This window comes from Hylobates moloch, unplaced genomic scaffold (assembly GCF_009828535.3).
Source record: "Hylobates moloch isolate HMO894 unplaced genomic scaffold, HMol_V3 SCAFFOLD_3, whole genome shotgun sequence".
Classification (NCBI taxonomy): domain Eukaryota; kingdom Metazoa; phylum Chordata; class Mammalia; order Primates; family Hylobatidae; genus Hylobates; species Hylobates moloch.
In genome coordinates this window covers 110,562,859-110,587,329 of record NW_026652278.1, presented here as the reverse complement: position 1 = coordinate 110,587,329, position 24,471 = coordinate 110,562,859, and the positions used below count along the sequence as shown (strand labels likewise).

The 24,471-nt window shown below is 35.4% G+C and overlaps 1 protein-coding gene across 4 annotated transcripts in view; it reads right to left on the bottom strand.

Moving 5' to 3' along the window:
* Positions 1 to 1,377: 1,377 nt before the first annotated feature.
* LOC116463311 (bifunctional heparan sulfate N-deacetylase/N-sulfotransferase 3) overlaps positions 1,378 to 24,471 on the bottom strand; it is a 194,730-nt gene continuing 171,636 nt past the window's right edge. For 3 of the 4 annotated variants that reach the window (XM_032146350.2, XM_058436695.1, XM_058436697.1), the window contains 6 exons: positions 23,741 to 23,915; positions 20,261 to 20,431; positions 18,796 to 18,905; positions 7,520 to 7,622; positions 5,416 to 5,521; positions 1,378 to 1,939 (listed from right to left, as the gene is read on the bottom strand). In XM_032146350.2, coding sequence (XP_032002241.1) covers positions 1,845 to 1,939; positions 5,416 to 5,521; positions 7,520 to 7,622; positions 18,796 to 18,905; positions 20,261 to 20,431; positions 23,741 to 23,915 — 760 coding nt within the window. In that variant the 3' untranslated portion in view covers positions 1,378 to 1,844. Of the gene's footprint in view, positions 1,940 to 5,415; positions 5,527 to 7,519; positions 7,623 to 18,795; positions 18,906 to 20,260; positions 20,432 to 23,740; positions 23,916 to 24,471 lie in introns of all 4 variants that reach the window. The other variant, XM_032146354.2, reaches the window with a different exon arrangement.

Sequence of the window (24,471 nt, the reverse complement as noted above, 5' to 3'; positions counted from 1 at the left end):
GTTTTGTGGGCTTTTAAAAGTTTTGTTTACTTTGAAGGATTTACAGTAAGTTCTGAAATGATACACTAAAGCACTAGGAGTATATAGCACGTTGAGCTTGCATTTGTTTAATGTGGTTGAAACTGAAAAAAATTTAGATTCAGAATATTATTTATCAAATAGAGAAGACATCTTCTTTGGTCCAACTGTATAAATTATGTATAATATTTAAGAGCAAGGTCTGGTTTCCATTTCAATTATTGATTTGAAATAGAGCATTTTGGCATCAGAAATGTAGACAGCAGACATTTCCTACATTTAATGTATTCCCTCAAAACCAAGAAGCAGCTTGATGTAGACAGTTTTATGTAAGATTTGTCACAGTTTCTGGGTGCTTTCGAACTATCTCACATTTTATTCAGTGTAATTCACTTTTCTGTATAGTAAAATGTGGGCAAATACATTCTTTCTAACAATATCTTGGAGACTTTATGCTGTGAGCATTTAATTTGTAAAATTTGCTTTGACTTCCTTGAAAGGGATTGCTAAGTAAATGTGATGACTAATTTTATGTGTCAACTTTGACTGGGTCACAGGGTACCTAGATAGCTGGTGAAACATTATTTCTGGGTGTGGCTATGATGGTTTTTCTGGATGAGATTAGCATTTCAATTGGTAGACTGAGTTAAGCAGATTACCCTCCCCAGTGTTGTTGGGCATCATCCGATCCATTAAGGGCATGAATAGAACCAGAAGGTGGAGGAAGGTCCAGTTAACTCTGCCTGGCTGCTTGAGCTGAACATTGAACTTCTTCTGTCCTCAGTGCTCCTGGTTTTTAGGCCTTCAAACACAGACTGCAACACTATTGGCTCTCTGGCTGTTAAGCTTTTGAACTACACCTCTGGCTTTCCTGGGTCTCCAACTTGCAGATGACAGATCATGGGCCTTTGCATCCTCTGAAATCATTTAAGCCAATACCTTATAATGAGTCTTTATATACGTATGTGTGTGTGTGTGTATATGTATATGTATATATCTATATACATATGCTTATATGTATATATCTATATCCATATGCTTATATGTATATATATATATGCTTATATGTGTATATATATGCTTATATGTATATGCTTATATGTATATCTATGTATATGTGTCTGCCCCTAGTTTTGTTTCTCTGGAGAGCTGTGACTATAGTATAGTAAAAGAGATATTTGACTTGACTCTGGCAAGTGAATGTCTTTTTTAACTTATTGATACTATTCATGATTCCTCTTTCTCTAAGAGATGCTCCAAAGGAAATGGTGAGCATGTAACTAAATCCAACTTTAGTGATTTATTAATTTTTGTATTTATAACTTTTGGAAATAGACTGAGAAGTGATAGATACTTAAAGATGAGGATAGTTACAGGATTAATGGAAGAAGGTTCAACTTATTTATTAGTTTCAGTACTAACAAATAAATGAATAAATTTTACTCTGTAACATTTATTAAGAGCACTGAGTATATAGAGAACTCTTATAGACAACAAATTAGGGACGATAAATCGCAAGAACTGGTAGCAGCACTGGTTTGGGGAGAAGTGGCCCTCAAATTTTGTTAGGTATCCTTGGCCACAGGTGAAAGGCTTACTCAAAGTAGATTGCAGATTTTTGGGGGGATGGAATCAAAGTGAAACTGTGTGTCTTAGAGTTCTCCAAAAAAGCCGAATTTAATAAGGCTGAGAAGTCTCATAATCTGCTGTGCAAGTTGGAGACTGGGTGGTTAACGGTGTAATCCAATCTGAGACTGAAAGCCTGAGGAACAGGGAAGCCAATGCTGTCAATCACAGTCTGAAGGCAGAAGATGAGATGTCCCAGCTCAATCAGTGAGCTGCGTGTGTGGGAGGCAAGCCTGTGGGGAATTCAGCTGGTGCCCCAAGATAGGGTGGGTTGCAACATGTGAAAAGCTGATGTCTAGAAAAGAAAGGGATTGGAAGAGAGAAAATAAAATTTGTGGAGAATGAAGATAAATGGCTAACTTTACACTCTCAAAATCCCCCCTCCCTCCTTTTTTTGCAGAGATTGTTTTGCCAGATTTTTAGAAAAGAGAGATGAACACCTTTTAAACTCTGAAGAAAGAAATGGGATCATTGGTGTGGAGCAGAACAGAATACTGTGAGTAAGAAATGCTATAATCATTCCTGTTCTGAAGTCCATTTAGTAACAGCTGTGTGATTCTCTTATTCTCTTATTGTAGGGTCCCATAAATGACTTAGAAACTGCATTATATTTATTAGAACTGAAAAATAATCACTGTAAGTAACATATAAATTTAGGAGGAGAAGGATCTGTGAAAGGTTTTATAAATATAGGATAGATATATATCCTACCTGAAAGCTTTCTATCTCTTCATTTTGAATTATGTTAGTAGTATCTGTTCTGTAACCACCTCCCACTCACCCCCAGGCCAAAACAACAAAATACCTGCTGATTACCTAAAATCACCAGGTCCAAACTCTTCATTTTCCTATCAGTTTATTGTTGTACATTCGAGGTACCATGCTACTATCAGAATTATATCCAGGTTTTTTATTTTAAAAAACTCAGAGAAAAAAATGTTTCCAGTAATTTTCATTCAATGTGAATGACAAGAATATTACAGCTATAAACATTGAAATAACCATTTCATTTCTTCCTGAGGAAGTTTCATATTTTAAACAATGAAAAAGGGAATTCTATACAAAGCTAGTTTTAAATCAGATTATCTCTCATTATTCTCTCATATGTATTTATGTTACTTTCAGATTAGCATATTAACCAGTTGGAGTATATAATGTGGAAAGTATGCATGTCCTCTAGAATTTGATGCTGTCTTCAAGACACATTGAGTGGTAAAAAATCCTTTCACAGGTTTGCTGCTCTAGCTAGCATAATACGTGTACTTGTGAATGAATAAATTTTGGTAAGATCTCTTCCTTTTTCTCCTGTCTTTATACAAACATGGAGTATGTTTTTGACATCTATTTAAAAGGATAAGGTGTTCAGTCAACTCGATTTACCTAAACAAAATATGCCATTAGCAGCTTTGCTTAGCAGTTCAAATGTACATCTTACCATTAAAGCATAAATGTATCAGTTTTTCTTTTCCTTTTTTAAAATTAGAATAAATGTTGTTGCCAAATGAAAACATGACACTGTATGTAACTTCTGGGGCCTATTCTCATTATGTTTAACCTTCCTAAGCCAGATTTCTTAAGTTGGTGGAGATGGAAGACTATATTAATTTTCCTAGCACGTCTGGCATGTGCTGCTATAAAAGAGACAGCAGTAAGCATGAAGACTGTGTTTCCCATATTTGTCCAAATGACTTTGATTTTGTTTTTAGAGTCAAGAGTCTTAAAAATTGGTGATTTTTCCAATTCTTTCTGCTAATAGTATATTTAAAAATTAGCATATTCTTTAGGTACATAAAACTTTTAAAAAGTAATTATAATGTACATTTAAAAATTTATAGTAAGTGGATCTCACAATTTGTTTTCTAATTAGTAAGTTTTACCCATGAAAATGACAATGAAAATATTTTTACTATAGGTTTCCCTCTCATTTTTTTCTAATCATACCTTTGATAATATTTTATAAAGGCTTATAATCATAGCAGGGAATTCATTTACTACTTAAATTTTATGTATATGTACAGTACTTTTAAAAATTAAGTAGTCCGGGCATGGTGGCTCATGCTTGTAATCTCAGCACTTTGAGAGAACGAGGTGGGTGGATCATGAGGTCAGGAGTTCAAGATCAGCCTAGCCAACATGGTGAAACCCTGTCGCTACTAAAAATAACAAAAATTACCCGGGCATGGTGATGCGCGGCTGTAATCCCAGCTACTCAGGAGGCTGAGGCAGGAGAATCACTTGAACCTAGGAGGCGGAGATTGCAGTGAGCTGAGATCACACCATTGCGCTCCAACCTGGGTGACATAGTGAGACTCTGTCCCCCTCTCAAAAAAAAAATTAAGTAAATATTAACAGGAAAATAAGTACGATGTATTCTTTTCTTTTTTGGAAACTTTATTAACCATATATATCATTTACAATTTAAATGTAAATATATTTCAAGAGCATGACTTGTTCATCTTTGTACTTCCTGCATTTAATTTAGTAGCTAATCCTTAATTGTACCTATGATCTGTTATCTTCCAGCAGAGTGATGGGTGAAATATTTTCAAAAATGGGCCTCTGCTCTGCTTATGTTTCTTTGCCTTATATCCAAAGTATCACTGCAAACATTAGATTACAAATAATATATTAATTTGTTTTTTGTTATAAATCTCTACATTACATAATTTTATTTTGAACTATCTGGGAAAATGGAATTTTTTAACAACCTAAATGTAAATAGCCTAACCACATCATCTAGGGAAACTGTTTTTAGTTTTAGTTTAATAGGTTTTGTTTTGGGGAGCATTAAAAAAAGCTATTCACATTTAAAAGTCAACCTGTTTCTGGAGATGACACATACCTCAGACTCTAGGCGTGCATTTCTGTAGAACTAGTGAGGACTACTGGGATAGATTCACAGCTTACAGCAAGTGGACATAGAATTCTCAATGATATGTTTTTAGACCCCTACAATTTCTCCCCTTTAGAGAATTCAGTCAGTACACTTTACATTGTTATTTACTGTTTTGGTGTACTCCGTGTGTTTCTATTTACCATCCAACAGCTTTACAGTATATATTTCAGTATAACAATTATGTTGTGATGGAAGAGTTAGTAATTTTTACATATATTCACTAGACTATGTATATGAAAAAATCACTTTTGCTATAGCACTTATCTTTTTTTTGGTGCGGATAAAGCTCATATATAACTTTTCCACTCTGATCTAGCACAAATTATAATTTACAATTATTTCTAAATACTTAAGTGGATTTAAATTTTGGCAAGCATTTTTCATGGGTGTTATGCTTTTGACATTTTATGCTACATTATGATGTTTATTTTGCTTCTTGTTTCATAGGACACTTTATAGAATAAAATAATAAGAAAACATTGTACAGGCAAACAGTGGTCTAAAAACCTACAGAGACACAGTCTTAGTTGATATATAAAAGTGTAAATATTACTATGAAATGGAACAGTTCTGCAGTTGTGTTTGATATTTATGTTGGTTGCAATTGACTTCCACATGAGTGCACAGTAGTCTACAATAATCCCACAGGCTCAGATATGGGTTAAGAGAAAGGCCACAGGCCTCAAGGCTTGTAACACATACTTTTTCTTTTTTTCTAATCATCCACATGCCAGCACATGGAAGAAACTTTGTTCTTTTTTCTCATTTGAAGAGGTATATTTTTCAACTGCCTTTTGGTAGCTTCTGGAAGCTTTGGAAAAGGTGTGTTCTACCTGGACGATGAAGTCTCACGTTTTCTCTCAGTGCTATCTTACTTTCTGCAGCTCCTGTCTCAGCCAGGATGGCAGAGGCTGACCCAGTTTGTGCAGCAGCTTTGAGAGTTCCACATTGTGATCTCGATAGTAGCGTGACAGAAATGTCCTGCTCTAAGTGGAGAGGAGGAGAAAAAAGTACATTTTATTTTGTTTATTACATTTCATACACTTTGACTATGTTGAAATAAGTATCAGGTATACCAGATCTGGATTAAAATTTGTATTAAGCATGTGGACTATTTATTTAGCACATGCTATGATATTTTACTGACGGTCTTGGGTACTGGCATTTTTCTTACTAGGAAGAGGCAAACGGCATGGTGACAGTACTGCCCACTCTAATCCCTCCTACACATTTGTATTTTCATTACCTCTGTGAAGACCTCTTTACTCTTACCTCCTTTCTGGACATTATTTTCACAAAGTCAGCCACTCCCTTAAATAAACCCAATATGGATTACTCAGTAACCTTGTTGAGAAGAAGGGATATCCTGAAAAGTTGTGTTTTTCTTATCTTTCTCTACCACCAAATTTAATAAAGTCTGTGTTAGACCAGAGTAAAATAAAATGCTAAGAAAGATATTCTGCAGTGTCTCTTAAACATTTTAGCTTTAATAAATTTACAGGGAAATAGCTTTGACATAAATGCATATGATATATTTTATATTACTTTCTCGAAATGCTATAGAAATTGTATGTCAATTTCTTTTGGGAAAAGAAGGGTTGTTTTCAAAGTGCTCTGAAGGTATATTTTAATAATCAGCCAAGGAAAATTGGAGTTCTGAAAATGCAGTTTGTTTATCAAAACAACAGAAACTCTCTCTCTCTTCTATATATGATTTAATTATGAGTTTATTGAGGACAGACCCTGCATCTATCAGGCAAGGCACAAAAAAATAGTACTCAAGGTTTTGTTAAAGTATTCAAATAAGTTTAGCCCACCTTAGGATCCTCAGACCATCTTAGGGTTCTCAGTTAATGTAATGTATTAATTGTGGGGGAAAAATCCCAAATCATATTTTAATTTCTGAGATCTAAAAAAAATTTACAAATCAAAATCTACTTGCATGCTTATATTGAAAGTATATACTAACTAGACTAATAATAAATAAAAATATTATTAGTAAATCTTAATATATGTCAAGTAAGCATTAAAGTAAAAATGTGGGGTATAGAAATAGAGAAAACTGTAGCATTAAGTGATAACCATGTCGCCATTCTGAACAGAATAAACAGGAAGTGCTGAATACATACTGCAAAGTGTGTGTCTACATTCCCCGAAGCCTAAATTATCTGCTAGTATGTTAGATGTTGGGAAATACATTGCTTCTTTCATTTTATTAGCATATTAATAGCTCAAAACTTAGTATAGTATATCAGTAATTTATATTACTGTCCAGGGCACACTTACTACAACAGAATGACTCAGACAGTGAAAAAAATAGAATTTTTTTTTTTTTGAGTTGGAGTTTCACTCTTGTTGCCCAGGCTGGAGCACAATGGCGCAATCTGGGCTCACTGCGACCTCCGCCTTCCGGGTTCAAGCAATCCTCCTGCCTCAGCCTCCTGAGTAGTTGGGATTACAGGTCCTGCCACCATGCCAAGCTAATTTTTTTTTGTATTTTTAGTAGAGATGGGGTTTTATCGTGTTGGCCAGGCTGGTCTCGAACTCCTGACCTCAAGTGATCCACCCACCTCGGCCTCCCAAAGTGCTGGGATTACAGGCATGAGCCACCACACCCGGCCAAAAATAGAAATCTTGGTCCTATTTTCACTTTCCAGTGGATATATTTCCTGTCTTGGTTTCAGTTAACATTTATACTAAAATTTTTGTGCAGGTATCATTCTTTTTGGAATAAGATATTATCTCTTTGTTCTTATTTAGAATGTCAAATTCTATTGTTTTCCTTTATTCTTGCATGACAGGTAATAATATATTGTGGGTAAAATCAAAACAAGCAACCTACCTGTACTGAAATTGAAATGGCACTTTTAATTTTTAGAAAGGCTGAATTTTGACTTTAACTAGTTTTTTAAGAAAATAGATGATATTGTTGGTTATCATTTTGCTGATTTAGTTTGTATTTTTAAGCTCTATGCTTACATCAGAATCCATTGGAGGGTATTTTCTTCCTTTGCTCTTTCCAAGGCATTTTGTTTTACCTTCTTCCAGTAACTGACACCAGAAACCTTTATGAGAATCAAACCTAAAAAAATAAAAAATACACACAAAAAAACCAGGAAATCATTTTTCAACCAATTTATATGATATAGTGACCAATACATAAATATTTTATTGGGATAACAATCTATAACCAGAGAAACTGAATTCTTTTTTACTATATTCCTTTGCATAAAGTCTTTTGGCATACTTCTAAATTCTGAGTTCATCTGTCATATTTGTGAGTCTGCCAGGTTCCTAATAGAAAAATTGTCAGCAGGTCTCCTATTAATAGAAATTAATAAGGCTACTTCCTTCATCTGGAAGGAAACAATACATACATTTTCAATTTTTTTTTAGGGTTTAAAAACAAGTCATTCTTTTTCTTTGTAGGGTTTAAAAACAAGTCAGTCTTCATCCATGTCTATGGATTTAGATGCTACTTGTATCATCCAACTAGAAGGTAATAGAAGAGAAAAGGTTTCAGTGTATCATGGAGTGATTACTTTTAGGATTCTCTAGCTATAATCCATTTAATTTTTTTCAGAGCTACTTTCTTCTTTTGGTATGACCTCTGTATTAAAGTAATAGCACCTATAAATGAATTTTTTTCTTTTTCTTTTTTTTTTTTTTTTTTTGAGAAGGAGTCTCGGTCTTGTTGCCCAGGCTGGAGTGCAATGGCACAGTCTCGGCTCACTGCAACCTCCACCTTCCAGGTTCAAGCGATTCTCCTGCCTCAGCTTCCCGAGTAGCTAGAATTACAGGCATGTGCCACCATGCCCAGCTAATTTTTGTATTTTTAATAGAGATGGAGTTTCTCCATGTTGTTCAGGCTGGTCTCAAACTCCTGACCTCAGGTGATCTGCCTGCCTCAGCCTCCCAAAGTTCTGGGATTACACGTGTGAGCCACTGTGCCCAGCCTAAATGAACTTTTTATGCCATAATTATAATAAACAATAATAGCACATTAAAATGTATGTTTTATCTTACCAAAATATTGCATATAACTCTTTCTCATTTGAGGTTTCATTCTAACACTTAAGGATATGGTGTGAAGGATTCTTCCCATTTTATAGCATTTAGCATACTGTTTGGCTCTTGTAAACATTTGCCAAGTATTAGTTGAACACAAAATGAGAAGGGAGAAAATGTTTGTCAAGGTTTATTTACCTTGCACTATACTACTATACACTTCTTCAATATTCAAGTCATGACTCAAGTCTAGGCCTGCTGATTTTAGGTTCAGGGCCTTTTCTTTTTTACTGGTCTCCAAGTAGGTTTTATATTATTATTCACTGTAAATAAAGTACTAATTTGTATGCTCAGGTATAAAAGTGAATGTAATAGCAATGATAATTCCTTTACATAGCTTTTGTTATTCAATAATTATATTGCCATTTTTCTTCTCAATTAGAATTATTTCAGATAACGTTTTTCTTTTGCCTTTTATCTGTTCTACTTCTAGGAATGCTACTTCCAACACTTTGCTTAAAATTATAATGTGAAAACCTGAAATATCTAGGGTGACAGTTAACAAAAAATATGTGCAATGGCTGCACACTTAAAACTATAAAACTTTGTTAAGATAACTTTTAGAAAAAAGGGAGCTATACCATGCTCATAAATCAGAAGACTAGATATTTTTAAAATACCAAGTCTCTCCAAATTTATCTATAGATTCAGTATGATTCCTATCAAAACTCCAGTGGACTATATTTTAAGTAGAAATAGAAAATTATTCTAAAGTACATATAAAAATGTAAAGGAAGTAGACAAGCTAAAACAATTTGAAAACAAAGAGCAAAGTTGGAGATCTCATACTATTTAATTTCAAGATTTACTATGATTCTACAGTAATGAAGACTGCCTGGTGTTGGCATCAGTGGACTGATGGATCAGTGGAACAAAATGAAGAGTTCAGAACTAAATCTACACATCTACAGTCAACTAATTTTCGAAAAATAGCTGCCAAGGTAAGTCAATGGGAAAGGATTAGTCTTTTAAATTTCACAAGAAAAACTGGATATCTATATGAAAAAGCTGAACATTGACCCTTACCTCATGTTGTATATAAAAATTAACTTGAAATGTATTATTGAGCTAAACCTAAACTATAAAAATTTAAGCTAAAAACTTAAAAATTTATAGCTAAAATTATAAAAATTCTGAAAGAAAACTTAGGGAAAAAAACCAGAAAATTTTGCAACCTTGGGTTAGGCAAAGATTTCTTAGGATGAACCATAAGGGAAAAATAATGATAATTTTGAATTTATCAAAATTTAAAATTTTGCTCTCATAAAGACACTTAAGAAAGTGAAAAGGGAAACCACATACTGGGAGAAAACATTTGTAAAAAATATATCTGATACACAACTTGTATTTGGAATATATAACTCAATATAAAAGATAAAAATATCAATAAAAACTGCATAAAAGATTGGAACAGGCTAGGTGCGATGGCTCACGCCTATAATCTCAGCACTTTGGGAGGCTGAGGTGGGCAGATCAGCTGAGGTTGGGAGTTCAAGACCAGCCTGACCAACATGGAGAAACCCTGTCTCTACTAAATACACAAAATTGGCTGGGCATGGTGGTGCATGCCTGTAATCCCAGCTACTCAGGAGGCTGAGGTGGGAGAATTACTTGAACCTGGGAGGCGGAGGTTGCAGTGAGCCGAGATTGTGCCATTGCACTCCAGCCTGGGCAACAAGAGTGAAACTCCGTCTCAAAAAAAAAAAAAAAAATAGATTGGAACAGACACTTCACCAAAGAACACATATGAATGGTCAATGAACAAATGAAAATTTGCTGAACATCATTCATCATTAAGGAAATGCAAATTAAAATTACAAATGAAATAGCACTGTACACTCAGTAGAATGGCTGATTTTAAAAATATCCTGTGTTGGCAAAGACGTGGAACAAATAGAATTGTTGGTAGAAATTAAAAATATTACAGCCTCTTTGTAAAGTTTCTTAGAAATTAAAATACATAACTACTATATGACTCACCAACCCCATTTCTAGGTTTTTACTTGAAGGCAATGCAAATGTATGTCCACATAACTGTTCATAGTAGCTTTGTTCATGATAGCCAAAAAATACAAATTACTCATGTCCATCAACCGGTGAAAGGATAAACAAATTGTGGTACATCCATAAAATGGAGTAATATGTAACAATAATAAAGAACTGACTCCTGATAGATGTAGCAACATGGAGGAAACTCAAAATCATTATGCTAAGTGAAAGAAAGTAGCTTGATGATTCCCAGGGGTCAGGGTAAGTAGAAAGTGTTGACTACAGCGGAGCATGATTAAACTTTTTGGATTATATCTTTTTGTTCTATATCTTGATTCTGGTGGTACATACAACTGTATACATTTGTATTCATTGAACTGCACAATTACAGTGGGTGATTATATGTAAATTATACATTAACAGATTCTGGTGGTACATAAAACTATACATGTGTATTCATTGAACTGCACAATTACAGTGGGTGATTATATGTAAATTATACATTAACAAAGCACTTAAAATGATAGTGTGATCTAATGTGTGTGTGTGTGTGTGTGTGTGTGTGTACGTGGGGGTGTAGTCTATATGTAGTTAATCTTGTAGAATTTATAACTCTAGCCCTATGAAAAGAAAGCAAACCTAGATTTCTGCCTCTGTATGACTGTATTAGAGAGAATAATCACATTCCATTTATGTAAAGCCTGGTTTCTCATCATTATTAAAGCAATTATGTCAGATCAGGACACAACATTTTATGTTTTCATGCTGTTTATATTCTTGTTTGAATCAATAAGGCAACTGAATAAATTAGTGTTATATTCAGAATTACAAAGAGATCATTAATAAAGACTGTGTTATTTAAATAGTCTGCATATTAAAGCCTTTGGGAAAGTCTAATGCAACATTTCTGGAAGTCTGTGATTGATGCAATATTTTTCATTAACATTTTGCTATCAGCAATTTTCCAAAATTGAATTCTGACTCATTTTAAGTATTCAAGTGATCAAAATTCAGAATCCAGAGCAGCTATTACTTTTTGCTAATATACCTTGCTGTAGATAACGTAAGTGGAGCATGCATATGCTGTGTATTAAAATGAGTAGTCTTCTGAGAGAAAGTTTTTCTAAGAAACACGGAACTCCACACATGCTAAAATTAAGAATCAAAAGAAAAATAGGGTTTTCTTTTATGTCTGCCAATTAATTAGATCTTATGCAGCAGGTGTCATGCCGGGCTTCACTGAGAAAAAAAAATTGTGTGTGTAGCTGGCACCTAGCCTAGCCATCTGTATGCATACCCTCATAGGCAATGGTATAAGTGTGTCAGGATGCCAATGAGAAGGAGAAGCTAGAAGGGAAAGCATGTTTATTTACCCAATGGCCTGAGGGACTGGGTCTGGTCCTTCATAGAGAACCATCATAGATGAAGGGACTGCTGTTCACTGAAGGTCTTATGAGTTTGGGACACAAGTAATACTATTTCAGAGCCCAAATGAAGAAGTTTAATAGAAGATGGAGAAAATCTCCCCACATCTATTCAGACAGCAGCACTGTTTCTCTGAAGTCTGGTGGAACAGCAAGGAAACAATCTTTTTATGTAAGCACTGGCAACCATTGCCATGGCTGGGGGCCTCCTTTCAAGGCCTTCAGGCAGTGAACATTTTGGAGGAAGTGTTCGTGTATTGTTTAGTGTCTGCTTCTAGGGCTACCCTAACCTGGAGATGGGGATACTTTGTTTATCATTGTGTCTCCAGAGTCATGCATATAATAGTTATTCAATAAAATTTTGTTGATTTAAAGAGTAAAACAAGAATGGGTAAGAATGGTTCTTAAGCTTGTATGGAATATCATCTGGTATGTTTAGAAATAACTGTAAAAGACTTGTGGGCAGGGGCACCAGGATTCTCCAATGATTCAACCTCTAAACAGTGACTTTCTTTTCTTTTTTTTGAGGTGGAGTTTTGCTCTTTCACTCAGGTTGGAGTGAAGTGGTACGATCTTGGCTCACTGCAACCTCAACCTCCCGGGTTCAAGCAATTCTCCTGCCTCAGCCTCCCAAGTTGCTGGGGTTACAGGCGTGTGCCACCATGCCCGGCTAATTTTTGTATTTTTAGTAGAGATGGGGTTCCACCATATTGGTTAGGCTGGTCTCGAACTTCTGACCTCAGGTGATCCACCCGCCTCGGCCTCTTAAAATGTTAGGATTACAGGCGTGAGCCACCATGCCTGGCTGACATTTTTATATTAATGAAAACATGACTTTATTTCTACCCTCGTGCAGGTTAATTGTACAAAACATTCAGATTACACTTAGAAGACTAAAGTATGTCTGAAATGCCTTTACATCGAAAAACCATTTCTGTGGGTGAATATTGAATTGAAAATAGCAATTCAGTAAATTTCAAAATCAAAATACCATTATTTAGATATTACTAATATAGGATAAGCATAGCAGATTTTTAAAATCAGTTCTCTTCTGGCAAACACGTTTATGATTTAAGGAATAATTTTACTGATATGCATTTTATTTTAGCAACTTTTTTTAGGTATTATTTACATATTGTTAAATATACAATTCAGCACTGTTTAGCAAGTTTATATAGTTGTACAATTATCACCACAATCTGGTTTTAGAACATTTCCACTATCCTTCCAAAACCTCTATTTTTGCAGCCCATTGCAGTCAATCCCTGCTGTCATCCCTAGTTCCAGATAAAGTCTTTCTTTGCCTCCCTCCCTCCCTCCCTCCCTCCCTTCCTTCCTTCCTTCCTTCCTTCCTTCCTTCCTTCCTTCCTTCCTTCCCTTTTTTAGACAGAGTTTCACTCTTGTCACCCAGGCCGGATTGCAGTGGCACGATCTTGGCTCACTGCAATCTCCACCTCCTGGGTTGAAGCAATTCTCCTGCCTCAGCCTCCGGAGTAGCTGGGATTAAAAGCATGTGCCACCACACCCAGCTAATTTTTGTATTTTTAGTAGAAATGGGGTTTCACCACGTTGGCCAAGCTGGTCTTGAACTCCTGACCTCAGGTGATCCGCCTGCCTCGGCCTCCCAAAGTGCTGGGATTACAGCAATGAGTCACCATGCCTGGCCCAGATAAACCCTTTCTAACTCTACATTTGTCTCTTTTCTGGACGTTCCTTTTTTTTCCCCCTGGTGTGGATATAACAAATCCATTCACCAGTTGAAGGACATTTGTATTGTTTCTAGTTTTTAGCTATTATGAGTAATGCTATAATCATTCCCTTACTAGCTTTTATGGACTTAGGTTTTCATTTATTCTGGGGTAGATTCCTAGAAGTGAAACTGGATTGTTGGGTGAGATTCTGTTTAGTTTTTAAGAAACTAAAAAACTGCTTTCCAAAGTGGCCATATATTATGCATTACCATTAGCAGTGTGTGAGGATTCTAGTTTCTCCACGTATTTGCCAACATTTGTGATATGGTTTGGCTCTGTGTCCGCACCCGAATCTCACCTTGGATTGTAATAATTCCCACATGTCAAGGGCGGGACCAGGTGGAGGTAATTGAATCATTGGGGCAGTTTCTCTTGTGATAGTAAGTTCTCATAAGATCTGATGGTTTTATAAGCATCTGGCATTTCCCCTGCTGGCACTCATTCTCTCTTCTGCCTCCTTGTGAAGAGTTGGCTTCTGCCATAACTGTAAGTTTCCTGAGGCCTTCCCAGCCATGTAAAACTGTGAGTCAATTAAACGTCCCCCCCCCCCCCCCTTTTTTTTTGATGGAGTTTCACTCTTGTTGCCCAGGCTGGAGTGCAATGGTGCAATCTTGGCTCACTGCAACCTCCACCTCCCAGGTTCAAGTGATTCTCCTGCCTCAGCCTCCCAAGTAGCTGGGACTACAGGTGCCCGCCACCAAGCCCGGCTAATTTTTTGAGTTTTTAGTAGAGACGGGTTTCTCCATGTTGGCCAGGCTGGTCTCGAACTCCTGACCTCAGGTGACCCATCTGCCACGGCCTCGTGAAGTGCTGGGATTACAGGTGTGAGCCACCCCACCCAGCCTAAATCTCTTTTCTTTATAAATTACCCAGTCTCGAGCATTTCTTCATAGCAGCGTGAGAATGGACTAATACAGTAAATTGGTATTGTCTTTTGGGTTATAGCCATTTTAATGGGTATGTAGTGGTATTTCAATGTTATTTTAATTTGCATATCTTTATGATTACATATTTATGAAGAAAAGTGACATCCAGTGTACCTGGAGATGGATTTTATTCATAATAAAATCTGAGACAGCTTCCATAGCTCATTTTAAGGTTCTAGTTCTTTTTAAGGAAGCACTTCCTGTTAATATGCTATTCACTATTAAAAATTCACAGTATTGTTTTTCTATGGTTCTAACATCCTGTGCCAATATGAAGAACTTAACAGGTTGGCAGTGTAGGTTCCAGAGATAACTTATTGAGTTTCAATCCTGCCTCCTCAACTTACTTGCTGAGTATCTTTTGGCTTAACTTTCCTGTGCCCCAGTTTTTTTTAATCTGAAAAAATGGAGCTAATTGTACATGTCACATTGTGTTTTTATGAAGAGAGAGAGATATATAGGACATATAAATGTATATTTATTTTGAACTGTTACAACCACTTAAAAATTTATAATAAGAAATTAGAGTAGACTATTTTTTTTTCTTTTCCCTACTCAGCATTTCTAGGTGTTCTTTCATGCCATCCAGAGAACCAGCAGATTTTAGTTACTATGGCTACTATAATTGCTAATAAGAAAGTTTTAATGTGGTACTTTTGTACTCAAATTTATCTACAGTGAGTAGGAAAACAATTCCCAGGCAATATAAATTTGGTTGCCAGGGAAGTTACATTAAAAGCTATTGAAGTCCTTCTGAATTTTGAAGCAGCTTCAGTCCTTCATGACTTAGCTAACCTTTATCCACAAAACAAACAAACAACTATACTCAACTCCTGGCTTTCAAATTCTCATTGCCCATTTATTGACGTTTTCAAAGTAAATTAGTACTAAAAATTCATATAACATAGTCTGGTTTCATTCATCTTGACAAATAGGTTAACTGACTGAGACATAAAGATGCCAGGTTCAGGTATTTAGCTAACTAGTATTTCTAAACATGAAGACATCTGTCATTGGCATTTATGGCTAGGTATCATTGTGAATAGGTGTATTCATGGCAAAACTAAAAGTTCATATTTTTCATTTTAGTGTATACAAATTAGCACAATTCCATGCTAAGCATTGTTTTTCCTGTCTTATTTCGAATGATTGCTTCAAAACACTATATAACATGTACCACAAAAACTAAAATAATGTTAGTATGTTAATCCCATTTATTGATTAAGGGTATGTGGAACAAGAGTTGTAAATTATAATTTACTTGATTGAATGAGAAAGTTCTTATTAATATTTTTAAAGCTTATTTTGCTTATTTCATTCACATAATTACTGAGAAAATCAGATTATTTAACATTAAATATGTCATTTAACACCAATTAGACAGTACTAAGTCATTTTAAGACATCACAGATTCTTCAGTGACTTTGTATATCTTTATAAGTCTTGAAAGCTTTCTTTAGCACTTGTGGAAAAGAATAAACAACAATCTTGACATTGGGGGCTTATTGTGATTCTTCTTGAAAATAGTTTTGATGCTGAAATTTTCTATATGGAAGATAATAAGTTTAGAAATCTCTTAAATTGGAGTACTCTTTCATGCCAAGATTGCATAGTAAAACATTTGTATAGACCTTGCTTCATTTATTTATTCTACTATATGCAAAGCACTAGATTTATGTAGTTAGTTGAGAATTCATATTGGTTTGTGGTTTACTATATCCTTAGAGGACTTCCAATGAGAAAAAACAATTTTTTTAAGCACCAATGAGATAGTCATCATTATCGTCAGCAGGAAAATAAGAAGAAAAAATAAGAAGCAATACCAAAGTGTACAAAGTATACAGACTGGTATAAATGGCATTTCTGAGGATATGTGTTTTGTACCTCTAGTCGTCCTCAATATTTCCAAAGCACTACAGAAACAGCTATCAGTATAGTTACTCTAACAGGAGTAACTAAATTGTGAAGACAGGTTTCAGATAAACAACTACAAAGGGCATAGGGGGAAGGATGATCAATTTAGACCCAAGACAATGACATGAAACTTTCCAATATTCTACAACTAGTGCACTGCCAGGTTTTACAAGGTGCGTCAGGCCAATTGATGATTGACAAGAAAATATAAAAAGAAATGGAATGGAAACACATTATCTCCACCTGCAGGGCGAGAGCCTGGGTGGCACTGCTGGAACAGAAACTGTGGTTTCAGGACTACACATATCTTATCTTGCTGTTTCACCCACTGAGCCCCCAACCAGGTTAGAGAATCATATAATCAGTAATTTTAGCTAGATACAGCCCAGGTGCAAAGGGACCTACAGTTCTTTGTATATAGTATGTTGCTTTGATATTCTCTTAAGTTTACACTGCCTTTTCTCAGCAGTGAAGATGAATAAAAAGCTTGCTGCTGAGCTGGCTGCAGAGGGGACAAATACACAGCATGCAGGTCAAGGACCATCCCATAAGAAAAAGCAACTCTGTCTTTATAGAATACTGTACTTCTTTTTTTCTGAAATACAATGCTTTGCTACATACTCTATAAAAAAGACCCACAGATAACCTAACTTGAAATAGGAAACTGTTTAGAAAATAAAAGCTTTGTTTTCTAAGAGATACTTAAAAAGATACAGAACAGAAAATGGTCTCGAATTTTTAAGTGCAAACTGAAATCACTCAGCTTTCTTTAAGGTCAGGTTGAATGTTAAATACCTAAGGCCAATGTCTGTGTTAGTACTTGAACTAAGCTCTACAAAACTCTGACAGTACTCATAGTATAGAAAACACAGAGGTCAGAAGGTTAATAATAACAGCAAAGTATAAATTACTCTTAGGAAGAAAGCTCAAAACTGCAGAGTTCCACCTACTCTTTTGTCCTCTACACCAAAATGCGTCCCTTACGTGTCTCTATATTTGATTTGTAGGAGATATAAGCAGTATTTGATGTTTTTCTGCTAATCTTCTTTTTTTCTGCAAAGTTTGTTGAAAGGTAAAGGAAACCTGTCTCTCACTTTCTAAATTGATGTTAAAGAGTACAAAAAAAAAGGGAAAACTACTTCATCAGTGGAACTGAGTCTTATACTGAAAAATACAATGGAAGAATTCCATGATAGTCTTTTTCAGTTTTTTTAAGGCTCAGTCTATGTAATAAAAAAAAACCCAACTTATGGTGTGAGTCAGGTCCATGACCCAATCCAACTCATATCTTCCAGTTGCTCTACACATGTGGTAGGAACAAATATAATTCTCCTAAATCTGATTGCCAACTATTCTAAATGGACACAGTAAGATAGAGGTCTTCTTCAAAAATGCTAAGTGAAGCCCAGAGTCAGCACTAGGGTGAGGTAAGAGAGGCACCTAGGACACAGCACTCAGTATCAGGCATGGGCACACCTCCGAGAGTGACTGCCTTCTTCAGCCCTAGTGCCTTACTGGTCCCCAGTCATGGACCTTAGAGAGTCAGTTACCTAAGAAAATCAGAGGAAACCAGCAAAAAACCATACAAACAAACAGACAAATCAAACCAGTGCTTTAACTGCTGAGGACTCTGAAGGAGCGGTAACAGGGTCAAATAGTGGATAAAGACAAAGATGCAAAAAATAAAAAATAAGAAGATGTTTGTTTAGGAGCAATAATAGTACATCTCTCTCTGCTTATTCAATCACCTATGGACTATTTCTTGCTGTATGACATTGTTTCTGAAAATTACACAAATGATAGAAGAGTCAGTTCCTAAACTACCTAGTTACTCACCTGTTCATACTTCCAAGAGGCCCCATATTGCCTCTTAAATAGGCTCAGGCTTTACGAACTTATTTCAGATAACTTCTTTTAAGGTTTGTGGTTTAAGATTTACCACTGTTTTATTTCTCTACTTTCCTTTCAGGGAAATCTTTGTACAATTAGGAATTAACACAGGATTTAGGACATTTCTGTGTCACACTGTTGAAATTTTTTTTTTTTTTGGTGGTTAATGTCAAATTGAAAAATAACCAGTGTATAAGGAACAGGTAATCTGACAGTTGTATGACCAAACTGCAATTTCTTTGAAATCAATTCTCTACTGAAATGTCAATAAACTAATTAGAATATAAACTTACGTTAAAGCTTCTGAGTAATTATAATGAGGCGAGACTCCTAGAAACTTCTGTACTTCATCCATCACTGTAGCAGGATCTGTTCTTAGTTGTTGCCCATCAATAATTAGCAACTAAATTATCAAATAAAAAATGCACATTGAAAAAAGACATGTAAACTGTATAATGAAAAATTTCTGCACTCTGAACTCATTCAGTGAGAGACACTGTCCTGAGCAGAATTGCATGCATTGGTGTTAGAATCCAGGTCATCCTCATTAATGACCTGGAATAAGAAATAAATCACACCAATTAAGTACACTCAGGTTTGCAATCTGAGAAGTCACACTATGAAAACAAAAAAGACAGTTGAAAGACCAAGAGAGCTTAGAAAAGTGACTAGAAAATCACAAATGGAAACCAACTTTCAAAACAGACAAAGCAATGATCCTGTCATTCAAGCTGGAAAGTACACAATAGAAAAGAAGAAAGGTTATAATAAACTCAGATGTAATCTGACAGAGAACATGTCATTCCTCATGATTCCTTTCAGGAATAGCACTGTAAGGGTTGAAGAAATATTTCGATCATCTATATGGAGAATAAGGTTAGACCCTCAGGAAACCTGAACATGGACAAAGTTCCTCAAGAAAGTAAGGAGAAGAAGTTGCTTGTTACGCCAAGGAGGGTGAACCCAGCAAGATGAGAGGAGACCAGGATTAAAGGTCACAAAACCTGCAAAGCAGGTCTTGTCTATCCATACCTCTTCTCTGATATTTCTGTTTAGCCTAGACCAGCACTGTTCAATAGAACTTTCTGTGATGATGAACATGTTCTATAGCTGCTGGGTCTAACATTTAGCTATTGAGCACTTAAAATGTGGCTAAAGCAACTGAGGAACTGAACTTTTCATTTTATTTGATTTTAATATAAATTAAAATAGCCATATGTGGTAGTGGCTGTCATACTGGACAGCATAGCTCTAGACTCACAGGTATATACCATGTCTGATATGACTAGATTGCTTACGTGATTCCATGAGGGGCTGATTTTGCAATCTAGGTTGATGCCAGGCAGAAGAAATTCAAGGGGCTGAGAAAAACATAGGACTTATCAAAAATTCAGCAAGGTGGTTCAAAAAGGTAATAATGGCACTTAATTAAGCAAAACATTATTTGTCTTGTGTGGTTAAGAGGTTCTCTTTCAAACTTTATTCTCAGGATAAGAATCAGGGATCTAAAGCTTTCAAAGCTTTTTACAATCAGGAAAGGTATGCACAGCAAATAGAGCAGGGAGAATTATCCTGAAATACTCTTAGAAAATTAAAGTTTTTCTACTTCTGCCTATTTCTCTTTGCCATAGACTCATTATTTACAACTAAAGAGGAAAAACTAATAATAGTTTAACGATTGAAAATTTTCTTAACCTTAAGGCAAAGTCATCAACTTAATGAGATTCTAACATGATGTAAATCCTTATTACTCCATACCTGAAATGGGGGGAAATAAACAAGCCATCTCTCGATGTGGCTGGCATACCACCCTGGGACCAAACATCTCTTCTGCAAGGCTCTGAGCTCCGAGGGTGCACGGGGCCCTGCTGAGATCACTTCGTAGAAGCTAAACTTCAGAGCTGCAGGGTCTTCATGTGATCGCTGATGCTATGATGAAAAGGTGGATAATTAAACTAATCTGAACCATAGGCATCAATAATTAAAAACCAATTTTTGTGACAAGTCTCAAAGCTAAAGAAGTGCCTCACTGCTGGAGAGTTATCTATTTTGAAATTAGTAAAGGAAGAAAATGTTTGCTTGGAGCATCAGGATTTAAAGTTATGATACTTATGGGAGTAAATTTTTGAGAATTTATCTGGTAGAAGTTGAATTCTTATTGATAGGATTCCTTCACCAACATTACTGAGTTGTTTCCTTAGTGTATGTATTTTATTGTGAAAGTAAACTTTTGAAAGCTGTGTTAATGCCCTCTTTCCAGCTCATAAGCAAACCATTTATAGTGTCCAGTGAATATCTATAATAGACAAGCACCATACTATCTCTGCCAAATAGTTTTGCTCCATTTAGTAATGCAGTTTTAGATTAGAAAAGGCCTATCAGCTCTTTTAAATGAAGAAAGTACTAGAAAGTCTGACACGTACATTATCTGAAATCCACAGCTTTTATCATACATTCCCTGGTATCTAAAAGCCAAGATTATTTTGTCTAATGGTAACCTTTGCAGTGAATCAGAATCATTTATTGTGCAGAAAATGCAGAAAGCAGCAATCCAAATAGGAAAATATTTCATAATGGCTCAGGCTTAGGCCCATGGGTTTGAGGAAATCACCTTTTCTTTAAATTGGTCAATAAATATTCAGGCTTAGTGGCGAGTTTGTGGATGTTTACCTCATCTAGTTGAATAGCAAATTTTCTGCAATTGAGATTCAAATCACTGGACTACAAACTCTACTAGACTTTGTTAAGGCCTGCATTTTGCCACTGTGATTTATTTGTAATATTTAGGACATTTTGTTAGCTTGCAGCCTTAAAGCCTTCTTTTTCTGTAAATTCTCTATTTTTCAGGGACTAAGTGGTTGCCAAGCTCCAATTTTCTTCTTTTTCTTGGAGTCAATTAAGGCTTATTTCTCTTTTCTCCAGATACTTGGTGGAAAAGGTAACAGTTGCAAAATCAAATCAGGCGATTTGCAATTTGCTGTATGTTTTGATTTAGAAGATGGCTTCAGGTTTGGCATGAATGATTAGTATAGAATTGTGGATTTTTATGGATCTTAGCTTTCCAAGATGTCTCCACTCCCTATTTTTCAGATTATTATCAAAATGCCTGTCTAAGATTTCATCTGCTTTTATGACCTTTCCCTACTATGTTCCTGCCACAAAACCTTTTCCAACAATCTGTTCTTCCTCTTGTGAATTTCAAAAACTGCTTTTATTAAGTAGCAAAAGGACTCAGTCAGTAATGAGCAACTTTATTCTCTAATACTATAATTGTCAAGAACTTAGCTGTTTTAAATCAAATCAATAAGAATGGAACATCCCACTCTTGTAGGGAGGATCTAAGCTATGTGGGTCACTTTAACACAGGGAAGCAGTCATATATCCAGCCTACTTGCAGATTTCAGATTAGAGGTTTTTGTACATAGAACATTCCACATTTGTCTTAACGTTTTCGTTTCCAAGAAAATAGGACCCTCAGTCTGCTTTTCAGCACTGACCTGATGATAACTCCTTTACATAGCTCTGCTTTGCACCTATGAAAACACTTCTTCATTTTAATTTTACCTAAATTTATCCCCTTAACATATCTTTCCCCTATTTAAGAAAGTGCCCCATGGTTCTGGTATTTGGGCTTCTCTGCGACAGCCATAAATAAATCCATCCTTTCCTAGGTGGTCTTTGTCATTCTGAAGGAGTCTATATGTCAATCGCTTATTACTTTCTAATTTATATGCTTGTTTATGCATATTTCTCCAATTAGGCTGAAAGCGATTTCAAGTTAGCATCACATTTATTTTTCAAATCACACTTAGAACAAAACTTTGCACATGGTAGTCATTAAAATTACTTGATGAACGGATAAACACATGAACCGTAGGAAAGCATTTTTTAAGTTACAAAACTGAGAAATGAGAACTAAGGGTCCTAGAGACTAAAGACATTGACTCTATTAGTTTTACTATGTTCTTATGTTAATTTTGACTGGTTCATATTAAACTCTTCCAACTGGTGGTTAAACTATCACCGAAACAAGTTTTAAAAGATTGTTTCCTATTTGCAATGATTTATTAAAAGTGTATCTGATATATATTATTACTAGAATTTGTTAAATTATTTCAAAGTGATCGTTTCTGTGCAAGGTTCTAACCAACATCAGAAAACAATGGCAATGAGTATACAAGAAACATTTAGACATGTTAGGCTCTCAGGGTTGTAGAATTTCTTTCTTTCTTTTCTTTCTTTCTTTCTTTCTTTCTTTCTTTCTTTCTTTCTTTCTTTCTTTCTTTCTTTCTTTCTCTCTCCCTCTCTCTCTCTCTTTCTACCTCTCTCTCTCTCTCTTTCTACAGAGTCTCCCTCTGTCACCTAGACTAGAGTATATGGTGCAATCACAGCTCACTGCAGCCCCAACCTCCCAGGCTCAGGCAATCCTCCCACTTTAGCCTTCCAAGTAGCTGGGACCACATGTGTGTGCCACCATGCCTGGCTAATTTTCTTTATTTGTAGAGACAGAGTCTCCCTATGTTGCCCAGGCTGGTCTTGAACTCCTAGGCTCAAACAATCTTCCCACCTGAACTCCTGGGCTCAATCTTCCTACCTTCAAAAATGCTTGAATTACAGGCATGAGCCACCATGCCCAGCCTAAAGATTCTTATATATATTAGTTTTGCCATTAAGCTGTTTCTTTAGTACAAGCAGTTATTTAAGCTGTTTTAGAGCCAGAGTCAGCAATCTATGGCCTACTGCCTATTCAGTAAAGTTTTATTGGAACACAATAAATGCTTGTGCATTTACATATTGTCTATGGCTGCTTTCGAAATACAATGGTAGAGTTGCAACGGAGACTGTATAACCCTCAATGTCTGAAATTGTTGCTATCTGACTCTTTATAGAGTACACATGTATTCGATGAAAAAAATGATTTTAAATTATTACCTTTAAAATGCAGATATATAGAAGCAGAGATATAAAAAAGTACATATTTTGTTATATTTTAATTTAATTTCTTTTATTGCATTAATACATTTTATTAAATTAATTAAGTTAATAAAATAAGAACAAAAACTTAGTGGAGGAAATTTCTCAATGGAAATCAAGAAAAACTTGTCCATTTTTCTGTAGATATCAAACAACTAGCAAGTCTCTTTTGTGAAAACCTGAGGTAGTGGGTATTGCTAAAAACAATGCTCCATTGTCCATATTCCACTTCTCCCTGTTGGATTTTATTTGCATTTTCCTTACCTGGTACCAGGAGTATGCTCGGTCTGAAGGGTCAATGAGAATGGTGATAATCTTGGCTTTGGGAACCAGAGAAGCAGCTCTTTTAGGGGCTTCCTCTGAGTGGAAGTAATTGGCACTCTTCTCAAACAAAAAGTCGGTAGTGACATTAGATGGGACTGGGAAGAAATCCATATACCTAGAAAAGGAATATTTTTCTCAAAATAAGATTCTGGTTTATACTCATATTCTGGTGACCAAAGATGTTAAAAGTGTCCCACAAATTCATGTGTTTCCTAAATAAAAGCCTTTCTCTTTACGGCATTTGTCCTCTATAGTTAGCAAGAGAAAAATATCTAGAACACTAATAATGTATTTGGAAGATGTTTTTCCAAGTACATTTTCTTTATGTTTTGCTTATATCAGGAAAAAATATAAGCGATAACAAAAATGTAGACACAGAGTGATCAAACTGCAACAGTGATCGACCTAACTATATCAAATGTGTCTCAATGTAGAAACCCTGTACAGAGAAAAATTCAAGTACTTAAAAAGAAAATTGTATTAAAACAGATGATATGTTCAGTTCAGACATTTTAAAAGGATTTAGAGAAAATATGTTTTACTTTATTGCAAGTGAAATAATTTCTTTTCCACAAATGTATTGTGCCAGTGTTACGTTTAATCACATAGTGTCAAAGATGCAGAGCATATCTGGTATAAATATTGCTTATTTGCTTAATTTTTCTCATATA